We start from the raw sequence: 19,600 nt of genomic DNA, 5'->3' as shown, positions 1-19,600 counted from the left end.
TGTTGGGACTGTGTCAGTAAAGTAGCCAAGCTGTAAACAGACAACCCCATGCAAATGAGTCCAGTTGTTCCTCCAATTACAGTTGCACTTGAGACTGATCAGCACCCTTCTGCTTTTGAACTGGTTAGAGTTTACTTTTCAGTTATGTTAGCTCAGCATTATTTTTGGAAGGGATAAATAAACATATATTTGTGCTTGTGTGCATGATATTTTAATTGAAGATGCCACATTGTTACAATTAAACACTGTTTTACTCCAGTGTTAACAACCATTACTGATGTAAACAAACCTTTCACAGCATCAGAAAACATCAGTAATCTTCTAGCAGTAGTTATTGTTCAGTGTTGGTCCTTATATTTATTTAAGATTGATAAACCAATTTTAGAGAAACACCAGGCATTTGGATCACTAATTAAACAGAGTGAAATTGTCACATCTTGTGTATCTTGTATAAATTTGACTGTTCATATTCATATATATTTTTAATTGAGATGTTTGAGTCAAGTTAAGGAGTTAATGGCGAAAGAATTGTACTTTTGGTACCCAAATTGTGATAAAGTGGTTTGAAGTGCAGTTGCAATGAAATGGTAAACTGGGCTAAATTAATTCAGTCTGTTCAAAGTGGTAATCCTGAATGATGTGGAGTTCAATTAATACTGAATGTCTGTCAGGCCATACTGCATTAAGACTGGTCTTTGGATATATTTCCAGCATAAGTAGAGCATTTCAACTTTGCTCTGTTTTACTCAAGGCTCTATGTGTTGTGACCTACTAAAGTGCACAAATGAATAAACACCCAGACAATAACACAAGTATTTAATTTTCACTTTGGTGACCTCATTTTGTGCCACCAAGCTAATTTGAGAATCATATTTAAAGAGAAAATATTTAGTCAGAACATCAAATTAATATCAGAAAACACTGACATGCAATAGTTTGAAGTTCATTTTATTTCTGGAATTGAGTATATAGTTTTTCACTGCACAACAGTTTTAATACAGCTTAATTTGATGTTTTCAATCAACAAGATAGTGTCATAGCCAAAAAAATAAATGAGATTTTTGTTTTCTTTTTTACAATGAGAAACATATGACTTTTCACTGAACATTCATTAATGACCTGATAAATATATTCTCCCTGTCAGTGACATGTTACAAATGACCATTGACAAAAAGCATCATGGATGAGTGCAAAAATTACTACATTAATGCTTTGCCGTAGGACAATTAATATAATAACATAATTTAACCACAGGGAAAAGGGAAAACCTCACTGAATAATACATGACAAACAATACATTCTTTTGCATTTGTCACTCAGTAACAGACAGGAAACAACAGCACAGGTAGAAACACAAATTAATTATCAGAGGTGAAACAACATTTAACACTTATAGAATATAATATCTGGGAGGAACTGTGGAAAATAGTTTGCATCACTTTATTTTAAGGCAGTTTTATTATTTCTATGTACTCTAAGAATAATTTTCATCATATAAGTTTTGAACATATAAAAATACAGTTAGTATGTAAGAATAAACATGCATGTGTGTAGCCTTTTCTTGATATGGACTTTTTAAAAAAAAAAACGATCTTCATGGTTCACATTCACTTTGGCTGATGATACACAGATGACAAACATACAGTAAGTGTCATCTGGACACAGGACAACAAATATCCTCACATTTTCACTGCTAAAGACCACTGATTTGATTTGCTATGACACGAACCACCACAGATTGAAACAAGACCCACAATATACAGTACATTTGTAGAGGAATCCTACGTCACATTACACCTTCAATGGACATTTTTGACCAAAACATCATGCACCGTGTACATTGCCAAAATTCATTCTAATGTCAGTCCAGTATCTCTTAATATCAAAAATAGCAACCATAGTTTATTTAATATTACATAAGCTCCATGCATCTAATGAATTGATTTGGTAAATTGCACATATACCCTCACTGCACTTGCTATTTTGTTATTGCACAATGTACCTACAATATAACAACACATGACTACCCTCATTCTACCTCTAAGTGCAAATAAAAGCACTTTTTTTTTTTTTTACTGTACACATAAACACAGTGGTTTGCCTCAGTCACCACTGGACTAGATCTTGCTTTTAAGGTACTGCTCATTTAACTTTACACTATTAACTATTGCTATAATGTGGAACACATACACACGGCACAAGTTCACAGATGACTTCAAATGTACCACTGAAACCAGTTTTTCCCTTCACACATCTCTATTGTCTTTAACCTGTCCTCTATTTTTACAGTTATTCATTCATATATTTTTTATAATGTGCCTCATCAAACTGATTTCACTTACATATGATCTCTTTGGCAACTTTAGTATTAATGGCATCAAAAACATGTACATAACTACTCAAACATGACAACAGTAAAAATAACTTTATCTCATTAAAATATTATATTTATATTATTAATCCAGTTTGTTTGTTTTTTTTTACATAATGGCACACACAAACAGGTTGGCAGAATCACATTTACAGGACGTCATGATTGTTATAAGTCACTTAAGTATACTGTATGTATTTTTTTTAATTTTTACAGATTCCTGCCATGTACAGTATATTACGTTAACTACTCTATATGTGTGTGTAAGATATACATTGAGATCATTCAGTAAAATCACTCTCTGATTGAGGAGTTGCCCCTCACATCAGTGCTTCAAAGCGGACATGGCTTCAGTTTCCTAAAGGCAGCAGACCAGTTAATCTAAGTCTACTGAATCAAGTGGGTGTCAATGATGGACCCAAAATCATTCTGATGTCTACACATCCAAAAAAAAAAGAAAAAGTTTTCCATTCACATTTTTTGATATTTATATACTACTTACAGTTACATGAGGATTTTAAGGCTTTTCATTTTGTGGTGAAAGGAGCACTATTGCACAGACAACAAAGACACTAGTGAGACTAAAGCTAAAGTCTAAGTCTAAAAGTGTTGAGAGGAGCAGCTGAGTGGGAGTGCTCTTTCAGTATGGCTTACTTCCCTGATTTGCGAGGCTGACCAGCTCCCTGGCTGCTATCAGCCGGTTTGGTAGCTGCAGTGCCGCTACTATTGCACAGGTCCCTGATTTCCAGCAGGCCCTCGTTCAGGGCTTTGACGAAAACAGCCGAGCTCGTCTGCGTGCTCTCCCAAAAACTGGACACACAGAAGATGATGTGGTCTGATTGTGGGTTGTAACAGGCACCATAGCCATTTGGCACCACTGGGCCGTAGCAACAGAACATCTCCACTGTGGTAGGGACCTGGAGACAGGAGGACACAACCTAGGTTAGACCACTTTACTGTAGCTAGTCGTGACAAAGAGCTGTTAGTTTTGCATTTGTGAGAGATGATGAATCAGATCAGGGCTGCAAATACAACTTATTTTCATTATTGGAAAATAGAGAAAAATGCCCAGGACGACATCCTTAGATTTCTTGTTTTGTCCAACCAACAGTCTAAATATTCAGTTTACACTCCTAAAACAGAGAAAAGCAGAAAATCCTTACATTTAACATTTGACAATCTGAAACTAACAATTGCTTGGTATTTTTGCATGATAAATTACCTCAATGATTAACAGAATATCAAAATAGTTGTCAATTCACTTTCTTTTCATCAACTTTATATGCAGGATAAAAGCTTTCACCTGGTCTAAGTGGTGTTAACACTCTGGGAGTTTTTCCCCAGACATATTTGATGCGTTGATGCACCACTGGAAGAACTGTGTAATATCATATTTTCTCATATTTTCCATAGATGAAGTCAATGTTTCTATAGGCACTGCATCTTTCACTAATGCAAAATGCATCAGGAAAGAGCTCACTGACACAGGATGTTAAAATAGCAAAGTTATGGAGAACAGGATGTGGGTTGAATCATTTTACTTTATTAATAAGCAAAAGTGAGGAGCAAAACGCCCATGAATTTTGTTGGAAATGTCATGGATGACTACCAGTGACTGCACATTATAAATGTGACTTTGTTTAGTCACTGCTCAATGTAAACTGCAGATGCTCTTTGCTTTGCTGTCAGAAATGGAAAAGTGTATCAAAGCTAAAGAGTCATCCCATAATCATTACATGCTGTTGTAGCATTAACCACCCCTCAGTCGGTCAAATAACAATGCAACTGTCAGCTCTTGTGAATGTGTGCTGTTGTGTAGTGAGTCTTTGTATATATAGTTTATGTGTATGGCTGTCTTAACAACTTGTGTTAGTAGAAAAAAAACATTTTCAAGTGTGGGATTCAAGTGCTAAAGCTAAATACAGAGATCATCTGGAGGAAAAAAACTCAGTGCAGAGGATAGCAGATGAATCTGACAGGGTCTCCAATTAAAAAGACTTTAGGAGCAAGCACAGAGCCCTCAGTGATGCTCCCAAACACCAGCAGCCACCTGGCTGTTTTCAAAACTTTCTAATTAGTCTTATGCGTTTTGTAAAGTTTTGTTGTGTTGTAAGTGCATTTCTTTTTTGCAGTCTTAGTAATCTTTTTTTAGAGATTTCTTCAGCCTTTTGTAATTGGTTCTCTTTATTGTCTATACAGCTTAGTGCTAAATGCAGTCATGTTTTCAAAGTTCTTTAACACACCACAGACAGAACTGTCTGCTTATCAGGGTGCAGGGCATAAAAATAAATCAAATGCTCCTCTTGCTCAAAATTCCTGGTGCTGTTGCTGCTCTAGGTGGTGTTGGCTGATCTCCGTCTTCTTGTAATTCATGGTCATGGTAGTGAAGACACAGAGGAACTTGATATTCATAGGGTCCAAGAACTGTATCTCTTTTCACATTTGAAAAAAGCCAAAGCAAAAACATTTCTTTCACAGTGACTGGAAGTGTTTTCCATAACTGTACCTCTGTTCACAAGAGGAGGAAGTTCAGACAGATTATAAGCAAAGCAGCAGAAGATTCACCAATATTCCCTCAACAGCAGCTCCTCTGTATTCTTTGTGAAATGAGAACTCTAAAGCCAATTCTTATTTCTGTTTTTATCTCTGTGTGTATAAAGACACATGTTGAACTTGATGAGTCAGGGTTCTAGGGAAGTATATGTATATATGGTACTACCTGTCCTTTATCAATCATGAGCGGAAATTTTAAGCATCACTGATTAAGTCAAATTCTTATAAAACTGCGTTTGGGTTCCTTAGCCAGAGAGACCTTAAAGTAATAATTTGAAGAGAGAAAATGTTAGAATAGTTTCAGATCACATGTTACCTGACTGGTAGAAAGGATGAATTGGTTACTGGCCAGATATGTCTCATCGCAGAAGATCTCTGGCTTCTCCATGTTGAGCTCCTTTGCGATCCTCAGAAGTCCAAGGAGATGATTGTCTATTGCCATTCCTGTAATAGCCTGAAAAACATGTTTTCCCTCAGTGCTAATGCAGCCTTTTCAGCAAGAGTCTCAGTATGAACAGAGATGGGATTTACAGGCCCAGTCCTGCTTTGTGTAAAATATACCCTCCACCTTGACTGTCACAACAGAATTCAGATGTTTGCTGAACTTCCTGGGCTGCAGTTGGACCACAAACCATGTAGATATGTTTTGGATTGAAAGGGTACTGCACACCAGTTGTGACCTGTGCCTTTAAAGATTTTGAACAATAGCCCCACTGTGTATCCACCAGCTCCTTATTGTGATACTCCAACCAAAATGTATTAATTGATTTCTTTTTTCCTGGCATTAAAACTATTGTTATCCATTGTAACCAATATGTTTTTCAAGCTTACCGCAGCTGCTGCCCTCTGTGAAGAATGATCAAACAAAATTTCACTTTTGAAGTCTATAGGTGGTGAGTTTTTGACACTCAAAAGATACATTTTGGGTTTAGAATCAGTTCAACATAATGTTTTAATGCTTACACATTTAAACTTTGTCTATGACACTGATCAAAAGCTGGTATGAAATACTTACTGCAATTGTATAATTTGTCTGGGCATTAATTGCATCCCTCAATCGTTTAATTTTTTCTGAATCCTGCAAGAAAAGTGAAAAATAATTTAGTGAAAAAATGGAAACATGGGGCAGTTTTCACAAAAGTAATACAATACTGCTAGTAAATCCATTTTTCATAGAGCTGTTAAATCTGCGGGGAGATCATCTGCTTCAATAGGGAGACTGGGTTTGGCATGCTGAGGTAGCTGGTCGCACCTGTTTCGTCTGAGCGGGCTTGATGAGAAGTAATATGGGAGTTAGTCTGTCAAAGTGAGAAAAATGACTCACGGTGAAAGTGCCCCTCTCATCTGTCATGGACTTCACAAAGGCCAGGGCCTCAGCAGTGGCTGAGCGAATATTATCTACCCGACCCTCTTGGAAACGCCGGATCGACGCACTCTCATAGGTGGAAACGAGCCTTCCATTGCATCTGAGATCACGACAAAAGCAATCATTGAAACATCAACATATTTGAAAGGGAATAGTAAGTAATTTTTTGTAAATTAAGATTTGAAGCTCTAGATCTGGGATGTGCTTTACTTGTAAAATGCGAGTTGTAAGGCAACTTGTATGAATGCGTCTGGACTCATCTTCTGCTTTTTGATGAATTCTTTTCCATAAACTTTAAACTTGAAAACATCCATGTCGAGATTATTCACCAGCCTGGAGGAGAAAGCAAAGACAATATGAGACCTAGTGTCTTTGGAAATACTTGGAATTGTTTGTAGATATGATTATGTGTTTTTTTGTTTGTGTGTGTCTTGCCTCTGGAGTCGGTCTCCAGATGCCGCTAAGAGTCCTTGGATGTGTGGGTTACATTTCCAGAGAAGTTTCCTTGGAGGGGGAAGCTCTCTGATGCTGGAAGATGTCACTATCTTTGATGGGGTCCCAGTTCTGTTGAGAACAACAACATTTAGATCTCCTTCACTGTTGACCTCAGCAGCATTCATTGAGAAAACAATATCTGATGTACAGTTATATCCTGCTGCAGTGGGCTGACTTACATATATTTCATCAGGTATTCCGAGCACTGCACCAGAACTATACCCTCAAAAGGTGAGTGCTCGCACACCACTCCACATACGCCATCCATTCCTATAACAAACTGAGAGAAGACAGATTAACTAACAGGCCAAAGTCTCCGTCCATGCAGGATTAAAGTGCCATCAGCATGGTCTTACCTGCATTGACTTGTCATACCAGCGGTTTGCCCCATTCCTCTCACGGCCGCCACCATGCAGCATCAGCAGGGCCCTGTTCGTATCATTGGGGTCCAAGCCATTGGGCTCATCCAGACACACCACACAGAGACAGCTTTCTATCAGGGCCAAAGAGTCCCTGTTGGTTTGATCTGGATAGAAGAGGTTGGGAGATCAGATATGTCTTGGTTTATTTCTCTGAAAACTGTTTACAGTTGGTTAAAACTTCTGAAAGTGAAGACATAAGAGCTGAGACCTTTCGTTAGTGCATCTCTCGCTTGTGCCCATTCTGTCCTTCCATCAGATGTCAGGATGCCAAAAGGAGGGAGTCTCTCTTCTGCGTTTCCTGCCATTTTCATGATTTTCTCCAGTTGGGATAAGATTTCTGTCTCGTTGAGCTGCTTGCTGTTTGCGACTACATCCAACACGAAAAACTAGTGAGAAAAATAGATTACAGAAACCATACAGTTCTTAACTATTCCATCATGTACTGTATCACAGGATGCAACTTTAGTAGGGAATATTTATGCTGAGATGTCTCCTTTATGTCAGAGCTTTATTGTTACTGTGGTACAGTATTTGAACCGCTGAGATAACAAGGGCACTAGTAATAATGACAGGGACTAAAAATGGCCAACTGCAACATAAAACATGGCTCCTCCGCTGTGATCAGTTAAAAATGCGACTCAAGGAAGCTCTCAGACAGATTTAATCAACTGTAATTTAGTTAACTGCCTGTATCTCCATAGGGACAGGCCCTTATGTGCCATAGATTGATAGTTCCCAGAACCATTTCCAGGTGAGAGCTCCTCTTGTGCTGTCTCTCAGCCTTTTTCTCCATGTTAATTTAAAGGCAAAGCTAAATGAAATCAAAATGGTAGTAGCCTTGGACCTGCAGATGATGGCGGCACAGGTTTTATGCATCGATGGGAATCTCTATAAAGGACTATCAGTCAGGACTCAAAAACAATATGAGGGAATGAGATGGTAACTGGCACAGACTACAGATTGTGGAACAAACTCACAAAAGTTAACTAGACCACCATTAAATCGAAGTTGTTTACATCAGTTGTGCTTGTAAACACCAGAAAAAAAGACTTCACTTTTGAATTATGATCAGTTGGGAAACTTACAAAATGCAGCTCTATAAAAAAGAAGGGGATACATTTTAAATACAGTACATATATGATGAAAACTGACTGATAGGTACTAGTATTTTTCACTAAAATAGGATATTTAGTCTAATGCCTGAATTTAAAGTCCCCACTCCAGTCAAATATCTGTTTTTGTCTTTCAGTTGGATGTTTGAGCTTCACTGTGCAGAATGATGTATATACAGATGATGACTATTCCAAGTACATGTTACTTGGAAAAGAAAACCACTTGTATTAAGTACTGAGGTTCAACAGAGTGGAGAGGATCTTGGCTTTTTCAGTTAGATGCCCCTGTGATATCTGTAATACATTACATTCAAAGGTGGCACCAACAGAATAGATAACAAAATATCTTCCACAGCCAAATTAGATGTCCAGGAAAGTCCTATACTTTGAATTCTGATGAAGGAAGAGTTTATCTGCACTAGAGGCCAGTATTGCTGCATGCAGTGGTAAATTCTTCACATCTCTGGAGCACTTTGGTGAAAAAAATATTCAGCTGCATCTGCAGATAAACTTAATATAATGTTAAAACATCCTTACATTCACTTATATTTTCTCTCACATGGACTGGACAGTGTCTTCACTTAGATGTCTGATGGAGTATGAAAAGTCTCCTCAGAGGCCAGTGTCCTGACCTGGTTCTTGCACGCCACGATGATGTGCTCCGGCGCTGAGGAGGCCGCGTTCATCTGGACCTTCAGCGTGTCTGTCTTTAGCCCCGGGTAGCGGTAGGAGCTGAAGAGGCGGTAGTACTGCTCCATGCACAGAGGGGTCCCAGCCAGCTGGCCTCGGGCAAACTCCACAGGGAGCGCTCGCCTGAGAGACATTATTACACACATCATATTACCTCTGACTCTCTTACTTGGTGACTTATTAGTATAGTTTGGTTTTAAATTGACTGACTGCACACTGGGGCTGTGGGGGTAACATAGATGAGGTGTGGTGCGTGCAGAGACATGCAGGTGGAAGCTTAGGGTGCAAGGTGGCAGGTAATCCATTACAAGTTAAACTTACTCATCAACGAGAGCCTTATACTCCAACACTCCTCTGATGAGACGAGCAGCAAATCTTAAAAGAGTGAAAAGGATGAAATTAAAAAGGCGCAGGGTTTGCTGTATAAACACCAAACACACACATACAGTGGACTGGCAAGTGATTATAATTAGATGTACTCCCATCTCTCAAAGGACTAACAGTAATCACATTATGGTAAATTACTAGGATACAGTGGGTGAGCATGTGTGTTTATCTGTGTCTGTGTGTGAGAGAGAGAGCCAGCCTGTATGTGTGAGTAGGCGGTGGGGGCAAATAGGGAAAACACAGAGCCCTGTCAAGTCTTATGTTGTATGTCATTTGTCTTTGGTGTTATTACGTTCAAAGCCAGATCAATACAAAGAAGGCGGCCACAGTGCACCACACCCCTAAATGAGGCCTGACTAGCAGTCTCTGTGGAGAGTTTGGCCCTGTCACTCCCAATCTAATAAGTGGTCGTGTCAGTAGATTACCAGCTGCTTGGGGTGCTCTGGAAATATTCAGTTAGTGCGGCGCAAGCTGACAAAAGCTAATGGTGAGTTACAGGTCCGGGCGGACTGGTGTAATGTCTGGTGGACCACAGCTCATTTAATAATGGGCAGAGATTTGTCCAAGAGATGATGCCAGTGATTCTTTCCATGTCTGCTCTGATCTTAATCTGTGTCCATGTCTGCTGAGAAGAACATAAACCTCTCAGCAGCCACAGAACTGAATGATATAATGTACAGTATGTTTTGTATTGTTAATATTGTTACTTTTCTTTACAGAAAAGTAAAATGAGCAATATCCAACCGTTGCTGTTCTCACTTAATTGACATCTAAACCTCTGGACACATTAAATTGGTCTTCAAGCATTCTGCAAGTTACAATCTGTGTTGTTCAGTACATTCTGGGAGTTATTAGGTGACATTGATTTACTACCTTTTTCTCAATGACTTGAATTTTGTGAGAGAATGTGGTGTACGTGTTCAACTTGAGGGTATTAAATGCAGGTTTGCACAGAGACAGGGAAGACAGAGGGTTTCCATAAGAGTTGAAACGATTAATCTAATAATCAATTGACATAAAATTAATCTGCAACCATTTTGATAAAGGATTCATCTTTTTGGTAAAATTTTAAGCAAAAATGAATAATGTTCCAGTTTTCCTCAATTGCCTCTTTTTCTTGTCTATCCTGTAAGTGAAAGTAAACTCAGTATCTGTGGGAGTTGGACCGTTGGTTGGACAAAAGAAGCAACTGAAAATAATCGTATTCTTTGTAATTCTGTTGTATTGAGGCTGCTAAAATGTTTTCCTTTCTTTTTATCACCATTCAGTTTACAAAAAAGACATTTCACCTCAATCAAGTGACTCAATCTGAAATCTGACTTTTACCAGACGTTTACATGGCTGAAATATTTTCAGCTTTCAAACTCAGTTGATGAAAATCTTGATGTTCTGTTGCATTATTTACTGTAAGAAAGTATTATATATATTGTATATATATATTCACAGTAATGTTTCTTCCCAGTGTAAAGTGATTTAGGATAAGATTTTCTTTTTAACTGCTCCTCTCACTGACCCTCACATGATTCTGTTGTTGCGCAGTAGAGTCATGTTTGTGTAACTTTTATCACTGTCTCTGGTACATCACAGAGAGGGTGGATACATTTTTAAAACTCAGCACATGTAAACATTATATAGTCTGAACAAAAGCAGAGCCAAAAAAACTCCCAGCACATACCTGAGAGCATCCTTATGATCTCTGAACGTCTGCTTAGGAAACACCATGACAGGACTGGAGTTGACCGGTAGGGCCAACCTGTTGTTCAAGTACATGTCTTCCAGCCAGTAGTCATAGACCTGAGAAACACACATAGACGCTTTTTGAGAAATGTTGCTTCGTTAAGCGATTTGGACTCAAGTTATTATCTTCAGAGTTGAGACCTGTGAGCAATGGAGTAAAAAACCTATTACAGTGTATCACTGCCAGATGAAAAGGAGAGTGGGTGAGAGCCAATGTGAGAGTGGGAGCGTGATAGATTTCACAGAGCTGGATGAGTTGTGGACTGACCGATCACCCAGACTCCGAGAGAGAGAGACTGAAGCAACAAAGGACAAACAGAGACTCCGATAAATCTTCATCGCCGGGTGTTTCACTGTTTTCAACTCTTATGAATGGGTTATATATTATATTATTTCAGGAACTTCGCCATCTTGGAGACAAAATCAGAGGGCATTTTCTTTTTAAAATAGCACAGATGCAAAGGTTCAAACATGATTATTACAAAAAAAGCACAAAAAAGATGATGCTGATTAAAAATACTGCATTAATAAACCTCAAATTCATTATATCAGATCCTCTATAATAAATGTACATACTTTGTATTAAATGAAGAAAAACAGACATTTTATAATACTAAAGATATTGAATGATGAACATTAGGTAATGACTTTAATGAGTTTTCCAAATGAATATTCAATTAATTAGAAAAAAGGCGGAGAGGAGAAACATACCCAGTTACTCTTAAATTACAATAAACCAAAATGTCTTTATTGATACAGGGGATAGAAAAATGTTGCATAGTTGGATGTGTTTTTTCTTTTTTCTGTCTTTTTCCCAGTTTATGCACCTTGATAAAATGAGGCAGCAGTGTTTTTTATCTTGCATGATGTGAAAGTTTACCCAGTTGGTTGTCTTGTCCCTCCTCTCTAGAAGCTTCTTCTGGAGAACCTCTCCAGCACCTCCAGGAGCCCCAAACTTCTCCACGATGGCCTTTGTTTTTTTAAACTGCTCCTCCTTCACTAGGTGCTGGACACACTTCAGGTACGTGTCGAGGGTTTGCTTCAGTGGGGGCACAGGGACCTTTGGCAGCACCTGATGTCACAAAAACAACAGATTGGTATAAATAGTGATAATAAGTAATGAAAGGACAGCAGCTGTTCAGCATTTTAATGTTTCAGTTATTGTTAATTAGTGAGAGGGCCAAAGGGGTAAGATCTTTTTTTTATGCTTTTATTATTAGAACCAGAGTTAATAATTCATCTTTAATGCTTCAAGGCCTATTTGCAAATAAATCCCATAGTCTTGTGGGACTTGGAAATACTGTTGTTTTTTTTTTTAAGGAAGGGAGATACAAATTGATTATCTTTTGTGTCTGATGTTCGGTCATTTGCATACTGTTACTGTTAGTAACCGCAGCTGTTGATGTTGACCTGTGTGTTGGAATGGTGAAATAATTTCTTGCTGTGGATTCTTGAAAATGGGAGAAGTATTTTTTTTTTTAATGTATTTTAATTTTTTGCGCAAAGATGTATAAAATGTTGCTCTGGAAAACAAACAAACAAAAATTGAAGACAGGAAGACCAAGTGGCAACTATACCACAGTAAACAATTCCCTTACAATATAATCTATCTTTAGCCAACCAAACTGCAGTAAACAACTGGTTAAATTCCCATAAAATATAATCTATCTATAGCTCAAATTTCATTAGATGACTAGAGAAATACAGAGGTGAAGTATGTCTATTTTTTGAAATAAAATAGTTAAAATATGGGTGGTTTTGCTCCAGAGGGATGAAAGGCCTTCCATCAAATGTTCGCCCCTAGCGGTCAGTTAATGTTAGTGGACCAGGAGCTGTCCGTGGTGCTGAACTTTTGCCAACTTCAGCACCATGGACAGCAGAAGCGCTCATTATTAAAAAATTATTGAAAAAAAAGTGAAGGTGTTTAGTATTTGTGCTAATATAAAGATAAACACTTTCACTAAGAAAACAATGACATGTGATCATACTTGGCCGTCTCGGTCTCTGGCTGTCTGTTGCTCCAAAATAGGCATCTTTGCATTCCAGTCCAGTCAAGGGAAATGTGGAAACCCTCTAGAGATGGCTTGAGTTCAGCCTTCCCTGCACGAAGCACGTTAAGACATTTAAGAGAGAAAACAGCAAAGTAAAAAAAAATACAGTAAATAAAATTAGGGCCCACTGAGCTTTGCAGTTAGTGCTGTCTGAAAGTGAACCAGCAGGCTTCCATTCTTCATCATTTCGCAGCCTAATGTAATTTGCTGCATGTCCTTGAATTCCTGCTGCGCTGCATTGCTCACCACTGCAAAGAGATCTGCATCTTAAAAGCTCATTTTTATCTCTATTTCAGTCTTAAAAGGTTAGTTTTCCTCATGCGAAAGAAAAATGATGCCAATAAAGTAAAATAATTTGTAAAACATTTCAATAAAAAAATCCAATATCTTGAAACAAACGATTAACTAAAAATTACAAATCACTGAAATGTATTAAACTTTAAAACAAGTGAAATGATTAAGGACTTGCAAACTTTTCAGTGTGTTTTCAGAACAAAGCGGACTTTTAAGTAGACTAAATGAGCTTTTATGGATGTATATTCTTCCTCGCTGTGTGCCAAAGAGGCTCATCCAGTAGGATGATAAGTTTTTAATAAACACAAAATCTCCTTTTTCGTTAATTGAAAGAGAGAAAAAAGTTACCTTACCTGATCAGTGTAGCACTCAAGTGGTCAGAGAAGTGTGTGGAAGATCACATTGCCTCCCACGTCCACGATGTGATATCCCATATTAGAGTAAAGCTCCGTTCGGGCGCTGGACTGGTCCCCCGTCCCCGCGTCTCGCCATACGGCTGTGACTCCACATTAAAGCGCGCCTTGGAAAAAGATGCTGAAGGTGTTTGCGTCTACCTTCCCCCTTGAGGCAAAAAACTCCTCCCATCGAAATCTATTCGCGGAACATATTATCTCACAGCCCCCCACCCCACCCCACCCCACCCTTCCCCCCCACATCCACCCACCACCTCCCTACCCAACCACCCCCTAAGTCCTGCGCGCTTTCTGCAGTTTCTGCCAGCCTGAGATGTGTCACAATTGCGGAGCTGGTGCCTGATTCCCCAAACTGTTGCGCTCTTGGATCCGGTCATCAATATATTTTTTGGTTTCCATTGTGTTGCTAATGTGCGCTCCATCTCCCCTCCCTGTGTGTGTTCGCTCTGTGACTGTGTAGCTTGTTGAAACAAGACTTCTGGAGACTCATTATTTTTCATTGATCAGAGGAAGTTTAATTATTTTTCATATATAATATAATGGAACTAAGATTATATTGTTTCCAACCATGGTATTTGAATGCCTCTTGAAGAGCAATGTGGCATTTTGAATAACTTTTATAATCTAAATTCGTTACATTCATCCACTCGCACTTCTTTATTCTTTTCAACCTCGAAATAAAAAGGAAATCACCACCGTCACACTGATCCAAACAGAGATTTATTAAAACGACAATTGATAAATGAATACATATTTGTTCATCTTAAGGAGACTGACTTCATTAGCTACGTCTTGACAAAATGTTTCACACATACACGCTCGCGCGCACACACAAAAACACGCATACACACACACACACACACACACACACACACACTTTGCAGAGGTCCACGTATGTTTGAACAATTTACATTGTGCATACTTTATATCCACATATGTACAAAATCCATTTATTATGATACATTTAATTTCAAACAACAAAAACATCTAAAATAAAATGATACCAAACAGGCCCACGTGTTACAAAATTAAAAATCACGAAATTTCGAAGAGCAAAAAAAGAAAATCAGGCCTTTGATGTGCAAGTAAAAAAAGTTTCTTCAGAGACTAAAAATATAGGCTATTTTTGTGTGTATGTTTGTGGAAGGGGGGGGGGGGATGTGCTGCTTATAGTTGGTCCCATATAATCATGTACGCACAGTTATCTATTTATACCTTTTTACAATACTCAGTTATACACACAAAGTCAACATTAGCTGATAGATCTCTCACAAAACTCCAGTTATACGTCCATAACAAACGCTACATAGACTTGTTCGACACAATGAAATCACAGTCAACAGAAAAAAAAAGACTTTGGATAAACGGGTCACGCAATCATGATTTGGTGATTGGGTGTTTATATTGCACATTGGTACTTAATCACTAGCCTATAACCTGCCTAACTCATATCCAAATCTCTCCAGGGGAATGTTTAAGGGGGAAGGAGGCGGTCAGAGTGTGGCCGGTTTAAGTATACTCGGGACCGGACGACTCCTCTGACACGGACCGTTGTGCTCTAAAGGGGTCAAACCCATTTTCATCTACTGGAAGGCAATTCCCTGCCGAACTGTAACTCTTCTTTTTACCTCTCCTCTCCTCCATTTTGATAGTATCGTACAGCCCCTGCGGAGCTTCTTCTAACAGGTTATCTCTCTCTGAGTAGGACGGTTTCATTTGGCACACGTTGCGCAGCAGCAGCAGGGCTGGTGCGTAAAGCACATTGACGAGACCCATACCCAGATTAAGTTGTACAAACCCGAGATTGTGCACTATCTGGCCGGCTACTATAGGACCCATGGCATATGCGACAGAATAGGAAATATCCGCTATAGCATAAACACTACCATACACTGAAACATGACGCACGTCAACCAGAAAAGCGAGTGTCGGCAACAGGGCAGTGTCTACAAGTGCGATGCCAAAACAAATGCCGCACAACGGCGCGATGAGCTGCCCAAAAGTTTTGCATGCCGGAACTGTGCAGGAGCTTGCCCCTATGATAACCATACCCAAAGCTCCGTAGAACCACTGCAAATGTGGATGCTGTGCTGCCAATTTAACTGTTATGTACACACCGAGGACGTGAGGAAAGAAGGCAGGGAGCCACGTGAGTCCCATTTCCCACTGTGAGGAGTGCATGGTGGTCTCCATCCAGTTGGCTATGGTGGGCTCAAGAAAAGCCAAGGGGATGTTGCACACTGTCAGCGCCCCGGCTACCACAGCTATGTACGGATCAATCATGAGTCTGTATATAGGGGTGCCGACTGGCATGTTCTCTCTAGTCCTGTTGGAGAACGGCTTGATCACGGTGAGCAACAGAAAGCCGTCAGCCAGGCAAATGCAGGCGAGCACGATGAAGGGCACTCTCTTGCCCACAAACTCGTACAGGACACCCCCGAAGGGAGGCGCCACCAGACTCCCGAAAGAGATAAACGCCAGAGCGATGCCAAGCGCCTTGCTTCTCTCTGCCTCCTCGGTGTATTTGTCGGCTATCATGGCAATTCCAGAGGTGTCAGCGAAAGCAGACCCCAGACCCTGCAAACTTCTGGCAGCAAAGAGCGTCGCATAGTTCTCCCCAAAAGCAAATATGCAAGTGGAAACGAACATGACAGTCAGTCCAATTAAAAGTGGTATGTCATATCCAACCCGATCTATGAAAGTTCCCGACAGCGGGTTTACTAACAGCTGCAGGATGGCTTTAGACGCAAAAAGTACTCCTATCTGGACATCTAAATTGTCCTTGTTGCTTTTGTCTTGGCTTGTGCTGTTGGTTGAACTGTTGGGATGCATCACTTCGTGGACGTGCTCTGACTGCTCATTCTCCAGCTCAGCAAGATAGTCTGGAATAATTGGCACGATTACCATGTAGAGCATATTGTCCAGCAGGAGAGCAACGCAAACAATCACTAATATGATCCTTCTTTGCTGGTGAGGATCTTTCATCGCGGTGCCTAACTTCTTGGTTCTTTCGCCCATCTCGGACAGTTTTACAGCGGCTGATTTGGCCAGCCCGGATGATCCCCCTTCGGCATTCATGATGTGCTTTTTTAATGATTTCCGATTCGAAATAGAAGTTGTGCTTCTTCCGTCTTCTCCCGAGCTTTCAGCACCTCGGATGACTCATTGGTGTTTTCTCTACCTTGAAGTGATGCTCTCCGTCCTCACCTCGCCTGTGCGTAAAGGGAGAGGCGCAGAGGAACTTGGCTGCTTCATCGGTGAAGATGGCTTTCCTCAGCTTCGTCAACTTGTCCTCGCCTCAGCCACATCCGATGTTGTTTCATGATCTCCCAAGACGTGACGTGGTGAAATCGTAGAATTTCTGCACCGTGCAGAGGTTTCGACCGCTAATCTTACATGGCAAAGTTTGTTTTGAGCGATTTTTGTTACTTATTTGCAACACCTAGGGCACTCAGAGGCTCCCATCTCTGTGCTCATACTCCTCGTCACCTGTGGCACTTTTGCGCTCCGCTCTGAGACCACAAGTGACTTCGTGGCCATTGGTGCACATTAACCCTCAGGTTCGGCGCTATTTTAGTCCCTTTTTTTGTCTCCCCTTTTCACCGAGAGCTGTGACGCATCACCAGCTTGCCCCCGAGTGGATCCCTTCGCCACTTGCCTCCTTTATGTTAATTTCCAACCATGGCAGCAAACACTTCAACCAATAAGAACCAGTCAGCCAGTGAGCACCACATCACGACCCGTCCACAAGAGCGAGGAAGAAAAAAAAAGCTTTCTTGTTCCTAATGTCTAGTGTGAGACTCTGGACTTTGATGTTAGGTGGAAAAATATAACCTATCACACTCATGTGCAAGCATATACGCGCATGCAGAATTGAAACAGCTGCCGTGATATTTTTTCCTAAAGAAAATCAATCTGATATTAATCTCAAGATAAGATACAAATACCAAATCCATACACATTTACACCAAACACACACACACACAGTGGGTGCAAGTCTCCTGTAGGACTACAAATCTACAGACTAAAAACTCCACAAACTTCAGTAGTATAACTATAAACTCACTACTTGCCATTCAATCTCTGGAAATATAGATTTTTTTGGGGGGGGAACTAAAATATCAGTGCCATGGCGTTGTAACGAAATAAAATATTCATGTGAATCAATTAAATGAGGGCTTAAGGAAAATGTTGTAGTTTACGAATGAAGCTTTTCAAAATTTGAATTTGCAAAAAAAGCCGTGTGCCAGCCTGATCTCAGAAATGATCCACTGCTGCAGCTGATGAGGTTTCAGCACCAAGTTGCTGTGGACAGCTCCCGTCACCAGAGACAGACAGGGACAGCAGCTTCACAGACACTTTCAATGTAACCGAGGAGCCAACATATGATTATAACAATAACAACATCAATAAAACAACAAAGACTATTGCAGGCTCTAAAATCATCCTGAGATAGAATCGTGCTGAACACAGTGTAGTTAATGTAGAGAGCCTTTTTTAAAATTTAGCACAAGTCACCGGCGACACCTTGTGGTAAAAATCCACAAATACACACAATATGCATTAAAACCGCTCTATGAACTTCGCTGCTTATATGGCCAATGAGGTTGTAAAATAAGTTCATAATTTGCCATAACAATCAGTGTAATCGGATTGGTTGCCCCCTATTCTCTTTATATTTGCTTTGTTTTTTTAATTTTTTAAAATTTTAATATGTTTTTTTCTTTTTCTATCTGCTACAGTTACAATCCTATTTCTTTATTGTGTAAAAACGACACTTTTTTAAAATTTATTTCCAGTGTGATGTGATGAGTAAAGGCGTGTTTCTAGGTTTTAATTTCTCAACTAAATATATTATTATTTGCCAGTAGAGGGCAGCAAAGACTTGCAAAATGTTCCTAAGGCACAATGCATGTAAACTAGATGTAAACCAAAAAGTTTCCTCATTGCTGGACCCTCTGATTTTTCCTGGATACATTGACGTTGTCTTTTAATGCACACTAGACAACGTGTAAATCAAATGTTGTTAAAATGTTTGTTTGAATCAATTGATTTTGTGATCATTTAGAGAATATACTATAATATATATGCAGAATATATTATAGCATTATTTAACAACAAACAAACAAAATAAATGAATGAATAAATTAAATAAAAAAGCTGTTTTGGCCTTTAGGTTTCTGTTCAAATAGGTCCAGTAATACCTGCTACAACTACACTACTACAGTATTCAAGATAAAAACAGGCACATTATGTCCCACTTGCTATGTGCACAATTTTCATACTGAATGTGGCCTTAGTGCATGTAACAAAATGTCTTATACTGTATATGTTTCCCACCAAAAATGATTTGTGTTGCAGTTCAGCTATAACAGGTGTTGGCGTGTGTGGTAACTGCAGCCAAGAGAGCATGTTTTGTTTTCTTGTTGTTGATATCAACATTTATGATGATTACTGTTATAAAACAGAATATCGGATAATTGTCTCAGTGCAGTGGATGTGTGTTTTCCAGTGTGTTCAGTGGATGATTTGATGCAGAAAAGGCAATTCAAATAAACAACATTAATCACCAACAGGAGGATTAACACACCACAGGAAATAACTGCCCAATTTCACTAATGAGAAAGGATTGGCACATGAACATTTTTCATATTATACCACAGTCATGCTACAGTCTTTTTTTCCAATACAGGCAGAAATGTGACTACA

The 19,600-nt window shown here is 39.4% G+C and overlaps 2 protein-coding genes across 2 annotated transcripts; both read right to left on the bottom strand.

Annotated features, from left to right (window-relative positions):
* Positions 1 to 929: 929 nt before the first annotated feature.
* Positions 930 to 13,986, bottom strand: LOC122971302 (choline O-acetyltransferase-like). The gene is made up of 15 exons (XM_044337886.1): positions 13,832 to 13,986; positions 13,122 to 13,233; positions 12,014 to 12,205; positions 11,072 to 11,190; positions 9,331 to 9,384; positions 8,952 to 9,132; positions 7,416 to 7,593; positions 7,142 to 7,311; positions 6,965 to 7,065; positions 6,726 to 6,854; positions 6,501 to 6,623; positions 6,249 to 6,390; positions 5,940 to 6,002; positions 5,241 to 5,378; positions 930 to 3,288 (listed from the first exon to the last, which is right to left on the bottom strand). The coding sequence occupies exons 2-15, from the start codon at positions 13,164 to 13,166 to the stop codon at positions 3,022 to 3,024; spliced, it is 1,902 nt and encodes a 633-aa protein (XP_044193821.1). The 5' UTR covers positions 13,167 to 13,233; positions 13,832 to 13,986; the 3' UTR covers positions 930 to 3,021.
* Positions 13,987 to 14,592: 606 nt separating this feature from the next.
* slc18a3b (solute carrier family 18 member 3b) lies at positions 14,593 to 17,579 on the bottom strand. The gene has a single exon (XM_044336880.1). The coding sequence runs from the start codon at positions 16,967 to 16,969 to the stop codon at positions 15,401 to 15,403; it is 1,569 nt and encodes a 522-aa protein (XP_044192815.1). The 5' UTR covers positions 16,970 to 17,579; the 3' UTR covers positions 14,593 to 15,400.
* Between the last annotated feature and the right edge of the window lie 2,021 nt (positions 17,580 to 19,600).

The sequence above is a fragment of the Thunnus albacares genome, chromosome 20 (assembly GCF_914725855.1).
Source record: "Thunnus albacares chromosome 20, fThuAlb1.1, whole genome shotgun sequence".
Taxonomy (NCBI): domain Eukaryota; kingdom Metazoa; phylum Chordata; class Actinopteri; order Scombriformes; family Scombridae; genus Thunnus; species Thunnus albacares.
This window is presented reverse-complemented; position numbering and strand designations above follow the sequence as displayed.

Bases quoted from the DNA above. Each gene is read 5' to 3' on its own strand.
- LOC122971302 (XM_044337886.1), bottom strand. From the start codon at position 13,166: ATGCCTATTTTGGAGCAACAGACAGCCAGAGACCGAGACGGCCAA. The intron at 6,624-6,725 runs GCAAGACACACA...TTTCTCCTCCAG, and splicing joins TCTGGAGACCGACTCCAGAG to GCTGGTGAATAATCTCGACA. The intron at 3,289-5,240 runs GTAACATGTGAT...TCCTGTCTCCAG, and splicing joins TCATCCTTTCTACCAGTCAG to GTCCCTACCACAGTGGAGAT.
- slc18a3b (XM_044336880.1), bottom strand. From the start codon at position 16,969: ATGAATGCCGAAGGGGGATCATCCGGGCTGGCCAAATCAGCCGCTGTA.